A 16,533-nucleotide genomic window follows, 5' to 3' on the forward strand; every position below is an offset into this window, starting at 1 on the left:
ACTTTTTGGCATTTCCTCAATAGCTTGTTGTGTTGTACACACAGCAAGTACCCACAGGCGCCTTCAAGTCACTGCTTCATAACACATATATCACAAATTGTAATCAGCGCCAGATACGTTACAGATGCACTCAGAGCTTTAATTTGGTTCTTAATCTTTAATTTAAATCACACCCTTAATGTTCCTTAAAGAGAGTTGTTTGTGTGCCCAAGTGTATTATCAGTAGTGCATCGTACAATTAATAAAGTGGAATAAAAGGATTTGTTTCCTGATACTGAATGACCTTGTCTCCCAACTAAATGCATTCCCTCAACCTGCAGATCTGTTAGTGTGCTGAGCACATTCAGTTCAACTCAGCTATTTATTACATGACATCTGTCCCCACCTTGTGGTAATTTTGATACAGAGTGAATCCAAACAACATATATCTGAGTATTTAATTTTTACATTTTAGTTTTACATCTTAAATCTGTAGGTTACCAGCTTAAAGAGTGAAGAGAGGTTTTGATTATTATGGCAGGACACTAACTTTTCTTCTTCAATAACAACAACATAAATCAATATTTCCAGCATGTTGATTCAAGCTGCATATATGTAGGCTTGGCAGAATTTGATTTTTTAAAAATAATTTTGACGGAGTGTATCCATGTTTATTTTTAAGCTTTTTTTCAATTTTTATCTATTTAAATTTTCACAGTTGAGTGAAATTATGGGTAGGGTCACCAGATGACCCGATTTTATAGGGACAGTCCCGATTATTGAGTCTTTTTCTTACATAGGCTTCTATTACCCCCCACCCCTTTCCCGATTTTTCACATTTGCTGTCTGGTCACCCTAATCATGGGGGGGACAAGCAATAATTATTTAATGACAATATATGTGGAGATTCAAAAAGTTAAAGCTTTAAAACAAAAATTGTCAACATAACACATACAAATATACTAAGTAAATACCCTTAAATCAAACTTTAATAAGTTCTCAAGCAGCATTTGTCATTCATTGCCTGTCCATAATGCCCTTCATTTTCCGTTTTCACTGATTTTTATTGCAAAAGTCCCAGGTTTTACATAAGCTATTATTTGTGGGTGGTGGTTGTTTTTTTTTTCTTTACCGATTTGCACCACAGTCCTGGACCACTCAAGTACATGAAAATACCGATTATGTGAAGAAAATCAGATACGTTACATTAGGTAGCTGTATTTATGTTAATAATAAATTTGTCTGAGTGTAAATACAAGGCTTTCTGTTCAAGCAAGCAATGTAATGGAAGATATACGTACACACTCAAGTGCATGCATGTGCACACACATTGTTAATGTGCAGTCCATGAAATAAACCATTGAACTGCTTTCACTTTCAGTTTTCTTACTTCTTGCTATTTGTTGGGTTTGTATTTTTATTTATTTATTTATTTTTTGGTGCTCCAGTCCCCCAGTGTTAACCACAATATTTACGCAGAAAATTGTGAAATTAATTTATTGTACTGATTTTCACCTGCTTCTATTTTTTTTATAATACTGATAAATTCCTGGGAAATTTTAAACAAAATAAAAATTGAAACCTTTTTGTCAATTTCTATTTTCATCAATGGAAAATATGTTTTTGTCAGTTTGTGCATGTATGGCAAAATCAACATTTACTGACATTTAACAAACAAAGATCAAATCCTTCCAAGCCTGTACATATATCATGGCAATTGGCATCAGAGATACATGAAATAAGATATTCTGTTTTCTTGTAACACATATACCGTATTAAAGTCCAGAATCCAGATACTACAGACAAACGTAAAAATCCTTATGTAATTTACGTTATACTTTGTCAGGCAAACTATCTCCATCTTAAACAGATGCTGTATATCTGTATACCAGTAGTCCATCTTTATGGATAATGAAGTGGAATAAAAGGTTTTGTTTCCTGATACTGACTAATATATTTGTGTATTTAATTTTTAAATTTTATTTTTATGTTTACATCTTAAACTTGTTGTCAGGGTTCCCTCCCCACTCTGAACTCTAGGGTACAGATGTGGGGACCTGCATGAAAGACCCCCTAAGCTTAATCATAGAATCATAGAATATCAGGGTTGGAAGGGACCCCAGAAGGTCATCTAGTCCAACCCCCTGCTCAAAGCAGGACCAATTCCCAGTTAAATCATCCCAGCCAGGGCTTTGTCAAGCCTGACCTTAAAAACCTCTAAGGAAGGAGATTCTACCACCTCCCTAGGTAACGCATTCCAGTGTTTCACCACCCTCTTAGTGAAAAAGTTTTTCCTAATATCCAATCTAAACCTCCCCCACTGCAACTTGAGACCATTACTCCTCATTCTGTCATCTGCTACCATTGAGAACAGTCTAGAGCCATCCTCTTTGGAACCCCCTTTCAGGTAGTTGAAAGCAGCTATCAAATCCCCCCTCATTCTTCTCTTCTGCAGGCTAAACAATCCCAGCTCCCTCAGCCTTATTTCTACCAGCTTAGGTTAAAACTTCCCCAAGGCACAAATTCTTTGCCCTTGGATGGTACGCTGCCACCACAAAGTGATTTAACAAAGAATCAGGGAAAGGACCACTTGGAGTTCCTATTCCCCCAAAATATCCCCCCAAGCCCTTACACCTCCTTTCCTGGGGAGGCTTGAGAATAATATCCTAACCAATTGGTTACAAAGTGATCACAGACCCAAACCCCTGGGTCTTAGGACAATAGAGAAATCAGTCAGGTTCTTAAAAGGATTTTATTTAAAAAGAAGTTAAAAATCACCTCTGTAAAATCAGGATAGAAAATAACTTTATGGGTAACAAAAGATTCAAAAACACAGCAGAACTTTCTCTAGGCTTAGTTTCAAAGTTACAAAAAAACAGGAATAAACCTCCCTCCAGCAAAGGAAAAATTCACAAGCAGAACAAAAGATAATCTAACACACCTTGCTTGGCTTTTACTTACAATTTTTGTAATATGAGAGACTTTTAGGATGGTTTATAGGAGAAGGAGTTTTCTGACCTGATGCTTCTCTGCTTCCCAAGAGAACACACAAAAACAAAGCCTTCCCCACCCCACCCCACCTCCCCCGGCCAGATTTGAAAGTATCTTCTTTCCCCATTGGTCCCTTTGGTCAGGTGCCAACCAGGTTATTTGAGCTTCTTAACCCCTTACAGGTAAGGAGGAATTCTAGGCTACCCTTAGCTGTATGGTTATGACACTTGTAAATCACCAACTCATACAGAAGTTTGCATATACAATCCAGCACAAACGACAGTTCAGTTGTTGCCTATATATATGCTAATCAGAAACAGACACCCACACAACGTTCTTCTTCCACTTACCTGCTCAGATTTTTCCTGCTATGAGAACAATGATTATATGGTTGTGTAAAGGGGCACATGACAAGGATATATGTACATAAGCATATGTTACTGGATCAGGAGCATACACCAAGAAGAATGCTCTGACCCCCTAAGCATCATCTTACAGTGCCTTTTTTTTTTTTTTTTTTGCTTTTGAGAGAGTTGGATTGGCATAGTGAACTGCCATCCTGCACTACCTCTCCTGGATGCAGACTTTCTGACAGTAGCCAATGTCAGATTTTCCCTAAGGCGCGTAACAAAATAATGGACATAAAATGAAACCAGGACAAACATATAGGCCTAATAATACCAATATAATAGAATCTCTCATGTAACATTTCCAGACCAAAGCCCCAGTTGTAGCTTAGCTAGGGCTTGTGAAATGTACAGGTATAGACATTTTCCCCACAAGCCCACAGAATGGCTGGGGAGCCAGTCTGTGAAGGCTATTTCATCCCCTGGCTGAAATAGCTCTGTTCATCTTTAACATGTGTCTGCTGTAGGGCAGTACATTGCCCCATAAAAGGACTTCATACCACATAGAGGTGCATACTTCTGCACAATCCCAGTCGTCCTTTATGTGGTACAGCCATACCTGTTCTCCTGCCTTCATGGAGGTGAGGCACTGGATTTGCCCCTAAGTGCATGGCCAATTTGTCAGAGTTGTACAGAATAAAAGCAGGGTGGAAATGTAATTTTGAGCGATGCAATGATGGTTCCAAAGATGCAATCTCACAATGCATTTATGTATTTTGAGGGGAGGGAGGGTTAGTATCAAGTAGCTTTAGAACTATTTTGCTATGTTTAAAGGGTGAGTGACTACACATAAGAACAAAGGAAACTTTAAAAGGGAGTCTGATGTGACAGGGGTTTTTACAAGGTGTGTTTACTCAGTACAATTAGAGTGCTCCGTAACAGTCAATATACGAGAAGGGGGATAAGTTGTTGGTTTTTTTGTTTTTTTAAAGTTTAGCAAATGTCTTGCATATGAGTGATCCCAATCAATTCAATAGGAGTTGTGTGAAGGTTAGAAAGCAGCTTAGACTAGCCAATAGATTGTTGACAATGAAAATATGAGATCATAACCAAACACTTTCAAAGCAGTTTGCCCACCCCACATGCTTATTGATTCTTGGGAAAACCTCCACAGGAGAGCTACATATGCATGCCCCAAAGATAGGCAAAACTATTTTATATTACAAACATTCATTGCCAGAAGTTCAGCATTTATCTTTATTAGGCTTTTTTTTTAACTATTAAGTGGGGTTATAGTCATATGACTCCGTTTCACTACAGTGAAAATATTTCAGTTTAAGCTCCATGCAACAAAAATAATTTAGGGGCAATAGTCAAATTCTAAAAGTCTTTTTTTCAGCACGTTGTGGTGAGAACATTAATCAGAACATTTGTTCTTTCCTACTCTTAACTGACAACATTTATCTTTCCAATTCACGCAATGTTATGCTTTAGAACAGTGATTCTCAAACTGTGGTAACCTGTAATATTGGTGGTAAGTGGGCGCAGTCAGGTTGTATGAGATTTAGTTTAAAGTATACTACCACTGACTGAAATTCTGAAGGTGGTACACCGAATACAGTCTGAGAATCACTGCAACAAGTCTATATTTGGGATAAATGTGTATTGTTGCAGGGCTGTTCTTCCTAAAAAGTGTGAATTTAAGTTAAATTACTTCATTCTTGTTATTTCAAAATGAAAGAATTATTTCTATTATTTTCTTTTTTATTTATTCTTTCAGAAGCAGACACTCCATTAAGACGGATACTCTGACTAAAATCCCTCCAAAGGATATAGCATCCAGGGGAGGGAAGAAGGAAAAAGATCAGCTGACTTAGCCCATATGAGCCAACTCACTGCAATCCTCTAGCATTGTCGTGTTTAGATTTTTGATATGTGTTATGTACTCAGGGTCGACATGTCCTAATCAAAGCTATCATAAAGTAAACTCTAACTCGGGCAGAATGACTTTGTGGGTGAAACTCTGGCTCTACTGAAGTCAATGGCAAAACTCCCATTGGCTTCAACAGGGTCAGAATTTCGCCTCATGTGAATTCTTCCTTACGGGATACACCCCTACTTATTTATAAGTTACAAATGAACCTCAAAAAGGGTCCAAGAACTGTCAAGGTGTGTGTAAAGGTTTGGGCCAGATCTGAGTTTGGGTCCATTCTTGGTTGCATTGGAGCAGGATTGGGCACTTGAATCTGTAAATTTATGTCCATCCCTGATAGTAACTCAATTGGAAACCATGTTAATTATACAGTAACTGAAGTTTCAATTAATACCAATTCCTGATAACATGTGTCAATGTGTGTAAACTGTGTAAATAACCCTGTGTAATGTATTCAAACTCATACAGCATATATTGAGTCATGCTGAAGAGAACTATGCACTACTAGTGGTCTGAGCACAGGCCTGACAGCCCGCAGCTCCTGAGTTCTGATGCCTCCTCACACAATCACTTCCTTGTGCAAGCAATTTAACTTCTCTGCCTCAGCTTACTTATCTGTAATATATTCATATTTACCATACAGGAAGATTATCAGAATGGTCACTTAATATTATGAAAGCACTATACACTGGTATTACTCGGGCTGCTAGCATTAATTTGTCTCATTGTAGTGCCCATGGCAAAGACCATACATTAAAAATAGAGCTTTCAGTTCCCTGTGCTGTGCTGTGCTGCTGTGGAAAAACAACTTTTCAAGTTACTTTAGTAGCAAGTGCTAAATATTATTATTTAGTAGTAGTAGTACTAGTAGAAAGAAAGTTTGTTTCATACATATTTTCTATACATTCATGCCAGACAGGTTCTTAGATATGAAAATGTTTCTATTTAAACTGGTCACAGAAACATTAAACAATATACACATCACAATAATTAACTTTAAAACCAGTTTGGTGCAGTTTTTTTCTCTTTAGGCAAAGGAACTGATATGGTGGATTCTGATACACTTTTCTGTTTGTCCTTTTAGGATCCTAGATGAAATATTTTACTATCCCAGCACTCACTATAGTTGTTTTTCCTCATTAACGTCTGCTTTCATATATATGTCTGTAAAATAAACTTGATTTGTCTTATGTTTTCATATAAAATCAATGTATTCAGATCTTTGCTGCTGTTATTTGAAGTAAGAAAAAAGAGCAGAGACAGAAAATTTAAAATATAGTACTCGGTATTTATGCAACATTACATTTTCTATATCCTGTAAAATGAATCGAATGATTATATACAAACAAAGCAGCCCTTATTCTCTTTCAAGTGATGACTTCACTAAAAATCTCATCAAGGTTCTTATTCTGTGCAGGAAAGAAATGGGAAAGTAAAGAAATCCATCACAGAAAAAGCCACATAAATGTGCATTGCAAGGCAAGCCTTAGCAGTCCAAAGACAGTTTGCAAGCAATGAGCTGAGACAAACTAGCATCTACAACTATGGAAAAAAGTTTCCCACCTTTAATCATTCATTCCTCCATATGCTGTTGTTTCAACTGCAAACTTATGTCAAAATCATGTTTCATTTCTAAAACCTAAACTATTGTACATACCTTCATTCAAGCAGCCACACCTCCTACTTCATAAGTCCACTATAGTATTTGTGAACTATATATTGACTGCTCAGTACATATCCTGTACGCTTTATGGATGTAATCTGCATGTCTTGCCATAAGCAAGCTGATGATAAAATAAAATCAACTACAGAGCTATCCAAAATACTTGTCCCTAATAGTAAAAATAATGAAATAACTATCGAAAGGATGGATTTATATCTTCAGATGCTGCTAGGGGCAAAGCATGTTCATCAGAATTTTGCAGAAAAAATCTGGATAGTTGCCTGTTGCTTAGATGAAGAACATTCACTGCATATTTGTTCCTCCCACAGACCCCAAGGATGCAAATGGGTATTATGCATATTGTATCATTTTCGACTATATTCTAACCCAGAGATATGAATAGAATGCCGTTCATTACACAGAGAAGAAAGGGGCCTGGAGTAGTTACACAACTCAGAATACTGAATTTTCAGATTCTTCTTGTTGCAATAAAGAATAAAGAGGGACATTTTCTAGAAAAACTGCTCCACATGCCGGGGAGGAGATCAAGAAGTGATGGGGATGAAGAGGAGAACATAAGCAATTAAATCAGTAGATAGAATAGCAGCTTGTAATTAAAGATGAAGCAAAATATGAAACTTGAATCCTAACCCCTTCAAATTTTTCAGAAAATGGGTTTAAACTTCAATCTCCAGGTCCGAACTCACCTCTCAGTTTATGGTTCTGGTCTGGTTATGCAACCCAAAGATTTTGGTTCTAAATCCCACACAAACTGCTGACTCCGCAGAGCATCTGATCCAAAGCACACTGAAGTCAATGGGATTTGGATCAGGCTCAGTATTTCCCCCATGAAACATCAAGTCACCTTTTATTTCACAGCGAATCTCATGAGATTTTCACCAATGAGGGTAAAAATATTGCAATAACTGTTCACAAGATTTCAGTGCTGACTAGTCCAAACCCACATTTTAGCCCTGATTCAGCTATGAACCTGAACCTAATCTCAACACCACCTTCCTGGCCCATCTTTAATTATCATTTTTGTGTTACACATGGGATTGTTTCTTTTCTGCTTTCAGACTTTGTGTGTTGTCTATAAACAGTTACTGGTGGCTTTTCAGCACTTACCTTTTTCATTGCCATTTGCATATTGTGGAGGCTTGTTTTTGTCAATGCTGTTAAAGCTCTGACTTCTCCGATTTAAATTAGAAGCTCCCTGGACCTTGGTACTGCTGCCTGCAGCTGGCACCCTTGAGGGCCCTGGAAGCCTAGAATAGTATAATCAGAAATTACTTTGTTGTACAAGATGCAAAGACATCAAACACACACTTTGTCAAGTATCAGACCAAAGTATGGAACCAGTAAAATGAATAACAATGATTTCACATAATGACAAAGAATGACAGGAATCAAGTTAGTTAGATTCAGCAGGATCAATGAAAATAACAGTTAATCCTAACACACACAAAAGGGAAAAAGATGTTTTATAGCATCACAGGGAACAAGGATGCTTTGCATTTGCCATTAACATTGCTAAAACAGATTCACCCACATATATTATTACAGTGTAATATTTTATTTAAATATATCACAAGTCTGTTTTCTGGAGTAAATACGGTAAAATTGACTAGAGAACATAACAATAAAATATTTTGAAGAAATACCCCAAATTCTCTAAATCTGGTAAATACTCTAGTTAATTGCATTTATAGCACAATAACTAGACTTTTACTAAGCCACTTCACTCAAATACATTTTGAATAGCTATTGGCTTGTAGCTCTAACTATATTTCAAATTGGTCTGCATATTTATCTCAAATGCAGAATGTTGAAAATAAATATGCTAAGGTAGATATTGCAGATGTATGTATACCCTATGGAAGAATATAATGCAGACTATGCAGTTCATTTGTTACTATTTGCTGCCACCATCTGAGCCTTACTGTGTAGTAGTGTTATGAAAAAATTAGGAGCCATTGTCTGTAGTATGTATAAACGATCATTGTATTTTGCTTGATTCAATTCTCTGACATAAGATTATTTAATACAAGTCTGCTTCAAATTTCCTCCATCACCACTGCAAATATACCCCCCCCCCTTTTTTTATACAACACATAATAAAATACTGAGATCATCAACAGACTTTTGCAATAGGGATATAATACCCATATTCTGTTACTGATGGACTATGCAAATGTGATGAGTAATTTCAAAGACTTTGCTAACAACAGCGTGAATTATTGTAGAGTTCTCAAATGATACTAGTGTCATCATATGATGCATCATGAAAGGGCAATAGCGGGAGAGAGGAAAGAAATTAAAGGACTCCAAAATGTTAGATTTTTATAAATGTTTCGCTTAACACATTGGTACATCAAAAATGTTGAAATCATTTTAGTTTCATTAGATAACACATATAAAGAGCCCCACATTCTGTTACATTACTGATTTAAGCCTCAGAGAGCTAATCCATTCATTATTTTTATGGCTCATTCTGGCTGCCAGCCTGCCCCACTAGTCTCTGTGCTGAGACCAGAGCAGACTGTCTCTACAGCTGTATGCATTCTAACCTTTAGCATGACCCATGAATTCTAGTGATCTTCTGTTCCCTGAAGAATGCACTAAAACAAACTTAAAAATCCATTTGCTCTTTCTCATTACCCTAATTTGACAGGCAGTCAGAGCCCTGAGATCATTTGTCAAAGGTAATGAGAAAAAAAAAGCAATGAGAAGTCATGTGCAACACTGGAAATTCATCTGTTCTATTAAAATGTAAAGTACTTAAGTGTATATTTTACATGCCAGAATCCTCGAACTTGCAGCCGTAAGCACATTATACATGAGGTAACTTGCTCTACATACTTTCCAATTTACTTCATTTACGGTCATTAATTGAACTCAGTTTACAAATTGCCCTTGCAGAATCATTTTAAGCAACCAAGGAAATGCAAAGTAGGAAGTAACAGATAAGGGACAAGTCACATACCTCTGATCAGGGCCTTGGCAACACTGTCATAGATTTAAAGTATTAGACAATAAAAACTGTTAGCCTACACATGCTGAATGGTGGACAAGACAGTAGTGTCAGTAGTAAATGAGACTGAAGACCTATGACCACAGGCATAAAGCAACTACACGCTGGTATGGCTCATTGCAAGCTATCACCAGTCACTCAGATTGTATTAGTGCACCACATTATGAAATGCAAGCTTTATTGTGGATTACATTATTTATAGTTCATTGTTCTCAGCAATGAACTGTACAGCAAACAGTGTGATTAATAAAGACATTGCTTATCATAAACACAAACTTACAACAGCAAGAGGGACTTGAATTCTTTTCTTCTAAAAATCTGTTTGTGGATTTTAGTGCTCATGAAAGTGAAAGATTAGTAGCACTGGCAAGAGCAGACAACAGGACAGGCAGGGAAAGTGTGAGCTTCTGCACACAGCTCTGTCAAGTACACTTCAAGCTTTAGCTGAGGCCCTTTGTGTCTCCAAATCCAAGTATCTCATGAAGAGGGGCTTTACCTGTGCTATTCCAGGGACAGTAGACACAGTCCGTAACTGTTTGTCTGCTACATCTTTGCTCCTCTGCTCCTGACATCCAGGAATTTAGGGTTGCCAACCCCCCTAGATTGTCCTGGGGTCTCCAGGAACTAAAGATTAATCTTTAATTATAGACTATGTCATGTGCTGAGACCTCCAGGAATACATCCCACCAAAATAGACAACCCTCCATGAACGAGACTTGTGTGATGATTTTGGATGTGGACACAGGAGCTTTGGATGGATTTCCAAATTCATTTTCACTTGTGACTCAAGTAAGAAGTTGAGTCAAAAGCTTTACTAAATCCCTAAGCCTTCTAACCCCTCAAATCTGATATTTTACATGCAGGATACAAAGATGCAGGACATATAACAATCAGAAATATGGCTAATGGTATTGTACAAATTTGCTTTTGCCAGTCAGGTGCAAGGCTTTCCCATGACAAAGCTCGGTGGTACAAAATTTGCATGATTACACATTGCAATGTTTACTTATGTCCAAAGAATAAAATACCAGTGGGCACTGACTCAGTTGAGTATCACTAATAAGCAATAAATGAGAGATATTAACTGACCTAGAAGTCTTTTTTTGACTGGTTGCAATTCCACTGTGATTAGACTGAGTTGCATATCTGGCTCTCAGACTGTATGAGAAGAAACAGAGAAATTGAATTAAAAAGAATTTTTGAACACATATAGAAAGCACACACTTACCAGCAAACTATGAGTTAATGTAATGCAAGCTGAACATGTACAGAAAACCCAAATTAATCAGCAAAGAATGAATTAATGTGCAGGATATGAGTAATGCAATGTACAGATTATGAAATAATGGACGGCACCGTAATTTGCCTCACTTAGAAAAACGTATTAACGTTTAGATATAGACAGTTTGGGGAAAAATTCAGAATGCCCAAGTTTCAGCACTGGTAGTGTAATCTGCAGCTTCAAAATTTGTGTTTGTGTTTTTGCGTCTTCAAAAAGAACTGCAGGCAAATATGTAAGTACTTTTGCCTCCAGCTACCTGATCTGTATCTGCAATTAGGTAGCTAGAGGAGAACAAATATTCCAATTTGCAGCTACATACCCAGTGTGGACACAAAATGCAGATATAAATTGAACCCACCAAAGGAAAGGCCACTGAAGAAGTGGGTTTTTTACCCACAAAAGTTTATGCCCAAATAAATTTGTTAGTCTTTAAGGTGCCACTGGACTCCTTGTTTTTGTGGACACAGACTAACATGGCTACCCTTCTGATACTTGACACCAAAGGAAAGATACCCCGCTGATAAATGTAGCCATATAGAAGTGTCCACTGATGTTTTCTGTCATTATCACTCAAGCTAATTGTAACAAAGTGCATTGCTCAGACAGATGCTTTAATAGGCGACTCCTGCTATTTATTTAGGTTTCCTGTCACATTCCATAAGGAGTCGCATCTTAGCCTCTTTCAGCATGCAGAGGGCATTTCTGCAATACAAGACATGTCCGTGCTAGGGGGTTACTACAACAGAACCCTGTTGGAAGGCCAGACATGTGTCCCATCAAGCAGGAGACGCCTGGTGCTGAATCTCTGTTGCCTTACGGCCAGTTTATGCCACTCCCTAGTGAAGTGTGGCTCTATACGACCGGGTCTCCCAGCAATTTGCATGAGGGGTTTGTCTGACGCATGGCTATGGGGAGGAGCTGCAGCCGATATACTCTAGCTATTATGGCTGATACAATGTAGAGCAGCCGTCAGGTCTTAGAGCCCCAGATCATGGGGAGGCACAAAGGTGATTTTAATCATAGGTCAGGTGAAATGGTAAATCAGAGCCTTAGGGCTTTTGAGGATGTGGGAGGAAACCAAGTAAAATGCAAGCTCCATTTTGATTGGTTTGGCATAAACCCAGCAACTCCCACACTTTATATTTTTAAATCACTGCAGTAATAGCAGCAGCAGCAGCCACCACCTCTGGTCCTCAGGCCCTGTATAATAGGCTAGCACTATTTGCCAGAAACACCTATCCCTGCTAGGAGGTATTGATTCTGGTAGGAAAAAGTTAAGTGGTTTCTGCTGATGCACTAAGTTAGGCAGCGTATTGGTCTCGCTGAATATAGTGACTGAAAATAGTGAATACAGTGTAACAGTGACAGCTCAGCATGATGATCCCTTCATTTGACCTGCTAGGATGACAAAGAGGTGGGTGGGAGACCTTTTCCAACTGTGAGATATTAAGGCAGAGAATTATTCTTAAATATTCAGCCGCTAGTAAAAACAAGATACTTTGGTTCCCTTTGAGCTTCAAGTGCCCAGACTGTTATTGAGATAGTGGGAACCGAACTTTGTGTTTATTGTTGCTAATTTCCGTGTTAATAAATACAACCCCAGTAAGGGATCACAGTATGGCCTCTAAAAATATGAACTGTGTCTGCAGGTTGGAAACGGCCCCTGCTCACACACGGTTTGAAAGATATAAGAGTATACGAGTCCTAACACTGGGGTGTGGAACCACCCAAAGAGACAGCAGTGCCACGGCCCTTTGGAATAGACAGGTTGTATAACCTCAGAACAGTGACAATTCATGGTTTGAAATGACAGCATCTCCTCTGGGATTTAAAATAGTAATTAGCCCATGTTCTATATATATGGGCGCACACACATTCCATACTATTTTATATCTTCTATTACAGTATTGTATTATTTTATCATCTATCGCAATTTCACAATAACATGCTGGGCACTTGAAGCCCAAAAGCAACTGCAACTTCTCCTTTTTACTTCAGAGGCTGAATATTTAAGACTAATTCTCTGCCTTAATAGCTCACCCTTTGAGGTCTCCCACACACCTGGCAGGTCACATGACGGCATCATAATGCTGAAGTGTCACTTTTACACTGTTGGGAAGGCACACTAATAGAAATTAGTGAAAATTATGATGTGTTACAAAATTCTGGAGAGTAACTCCTGAGTGTAAGACAAAATGATGTAAGTACAATTAACACAGACAGTGATTTTTAAAGCAAAGTGAATAGGATGCATCTCAGGCACTGCCTGAAAGCTGTGAATGCCATGTACAGCGATACTCTACGGTAGCTTTTTGACCTAGAAGAACAATAATTTTCCAAGGCAGCTGAAAAGATCAGACAACTATGACTTCTCCGTGTTCTTGAGGTGTTGGTGTGCCAGTCTGCAGGTACAGAGGGTGTCGTTTCCATTAAATGAAGACAAAATGCAGAGGGATATTCAACTGACAATGCTTGCTAGCGAAGTATCTCTCTGTTTCCATCTAACCCCTTCCAAGTCCAGGGAGCTTCTGTCTTGAGACTGCTTTCAAATCTCCAAAGTCTATTAAAAAGCATTTCAGTCCCTCTTCTTCTGAAAACTGAATTCATTTTCCAAAGATATGTAAAATAAGTGTGGGGGGAGGAGGAAGAGAGAAAAAGGCTGTAAGCAGTAAATACAATGGGTTCATCCAGTCCCTAATTACTTTTGGTTTATGTCTCTTGGTTAGCAGTAGACGATGATGGACCGATTAGCTTCTTGCACAGCTACCTTTTCCAAAACTGCTTGCCCCATACTGACAAATGTGACCCTAGGCGCTGGAACTACAGGTGTTGGGCGTGCTGCACGCCTTGAAGTAGGAACAGCAGCCCAAATACATCACATTCAGCACCCCCACTTTAAAACTTGCTCCAGAGCCACTGGATGTGACCTTCAACACATCAAAAGTCTAGCGTTCTTCCAAGAATTACACTACCTTTTAAAAAGAAAATATTGCCAATACTGCCGATTGCCTATAGACATAATTTAGCAGTCAGAAAAAAAATGAAGTTTTGCAACACATACCGTGCAGGCTCACGCTCATATTTGAATGTATTATTATGTGTTAGTCTAAAGTGCATTGAACCTTGGGGTTGTAACTGCTGCTTATCTAAGATAATTATAAGATGCCATTAAGTTCCTTACTGGTACCTGATAGCTGAAACCATAGGGGCTTTCAACCAAAATACAGGCACATGTCACAGCCAAAAAAGAATGCACATCAGGCCAGTCAGGTATATGAACTATGTGGGAGGAGGGGTTTCACTGGGTATTGCAGTATTTGTAGTAGAGAAGTGTGTGTGTATGTGTGTGAGTGAGTGAGTGAGTGAGTGAGTGAGTGAGTGAGTGAGTGAGTGAGTGAGTGAGTGAGTAAGAAAGAAAGAAAGAAAGAAAGAAAGAAAGAAAGAAAGAAAGAAAGAAAGAAAGAAAGAAAGAAAGAAAGAAAACAGCATTGGGAACGTGGTCCCAAGAAAAGCAAATGACTTGTCCATAGTTGAAAGTTAACGTGGATTAAGGTAGAGTGTAAATTTAAAGCACAGTAGCTGTTCCTGACCACGCTCTTATTCCAGAACAAGAGTGCCTTATTCCTGTTTAGCTCCTACACATGGAAACAGCTCTATTTGTACACAAGCTCTCGAAGAGGGATCTTGTGGGCTAAGTGCTGACTGGAAAAGGGGCTCGGAACTGTGAGTAAAAACACAGCCTCTTGTTTGATTCCTGCTATGTTCCAGGAAACAGGACATTGTACACACTTTGTAAATAGACAAGGGCTGCATCAAAAAACTACCTGACTCCATCATTAACTTTTCCTCCTAACTGGAACGACCCACAAGACCCTGCATTTTTGGCTAACTGCTCCCATCAAAACTGGTTGTAACAGTTACAAAAATGGCCCAGTCAATGCAGCCTAACAGACAGGCACAGGACCAAGCAGGGCCACCGGGGGGGAAGGGGCAGGGGGGAGTGGGGCAATTTGCCCCAGGCCCCCATGAGAATATAGTATTCTACAGTATTCCAACTTTTTTTTTTTTATGGAAGGGCCAGTAGCATAGCCAGGTGGAGCAAGCAGGGGGGAACCATCACAAAAAAGGCACCACCTCCTGCTTTTACTCACCCGGTGGTGCTTTTACGGAGGGGGCGGCGCGCCGGGTCTTGAGCGGCGGGTCCTTTAGTGCTGCCGAAGACCCAGAGTGAGTGAAGGACCCGCCGCCAAAATGCCGCCAAAGACGGGTGAGTAAAAATTTAAAAGGCGCTTAATTAATTAAAGGGCCCCCAAAATTGCTTTGCCCCGGCCCCCTGAATCCTCTGGGCGGCCCTCGGACCGAGGGCAGCCGTGCTGCATTGCATCATTAGGAAATTCCTGTTTGAAAAAGGCAAGAAAGAGTCTGATCCAAAGCCCTTTGAAATCAGCTGGATTCTTTCCATTGACTTCAGTGGACTTTGGATCAGCCGTAACATTTTTTTTTTCTCTTGCAACTTAAGGACGCATAGACTGCTAACCTAGTCGCAACAATCCCAATGAAATGGTAAAACTGGCTCGTTTCTGTTGTTGATCTTTAGGCCCGAGAGGGTGCAAACAATGAAAGAAAACTGAATAGGTCAGCTGCAAGCAGGGCTATGGGCTTTAGAAACTGCTCCTAGCAGGTGCATGAAAACCCTCAAAAGTTTCCATAAGTAACAATGTTAAAGATTCTTCGATGCCTGTTCACCAAAGGCTGGTTAATTCAGAGAACGAGGGGGGATCAGAATTTTAATTTTACCAGAGCAAACTGGGAAAGAATGAGGAAAGTGTAATGAACTCATCAGTTCAAATGACCATCTGTGAAGAGTGAGGGTGAAGGGCAGACAATGAATTAATGGCAGACTTTGGAGTCAACTGCAGGGAAATCAGTCTGCTTACTCCCTTGCCTGCAGACAAACAGCATAAGAACATTAATGGCTGAGTGGTACAGGAAGGAAGGAATGAGAAGGAGGAAGCGCCATGAAATTGTATACAGCACAGAAAACTGAGGGATAGAGCTCATCGGAAGCTGGATACACAGCATGAGTCAAATTGACAGTACTTTAAACCCCAGCTTCAATGGAAACCCATGTAATGACTCCCTATATCCTTTGCTATTTATTAAAAACAGAGTCTTTCTAGCAGCTGTTACTATATAGTGTGATGGTAGTGTGCCAATCCATCTGTAATGTATAGGATGTCCTGTAGGTTGTAATTCTGAAAATATCAGCCATGTGATTTGTTAAAATTGCTGGACACTTTAATT

General features: G+C 39.0%; 1 protein-coding gene across 3 annotated transcripts in view; it reads right to left on the bottom strand.

Annotated features, from left to right (window-relative positions):
* The window catches only part of NAV3 (neuron navigator 3), a 366,054-nt gene that overhangs the window by 193,905 nt on the left and 155,616 nt on the right, over positions 1–16,533 (bottom strand). For all 3 annotated transcript variants that reach the window (XM_084632115.1, XM_084632114.1, XM_084632113.1), the window contains exons 6-7: positions 11,037–11,105; positions 8,042–8,181 (exon numbers count right to left, since the gene is read on the bottom strand). In XM_084632115.1, coding sequence (XP_084488241.1) covers positions 8,042–8,181; positions 11,037–11,105 — 209 coding nt within the window. The remainder of the gene's footprint in view (positions 1–8,041; positions 8,182–11,036; positions 11,106–16,533) is intronic.

This window comes from Lepidochelys olivacea (genome assembly GCF_965140295.1).
Source record: "Lepidochelys olivacea isolate rLepOli2 genome assembly, chromosome: 1".
NCBI lineage: Eukaryota > Metazoa > Chordata > Testudines > Cheloniidae > Lepidochelys > Lepidochelys olivacea.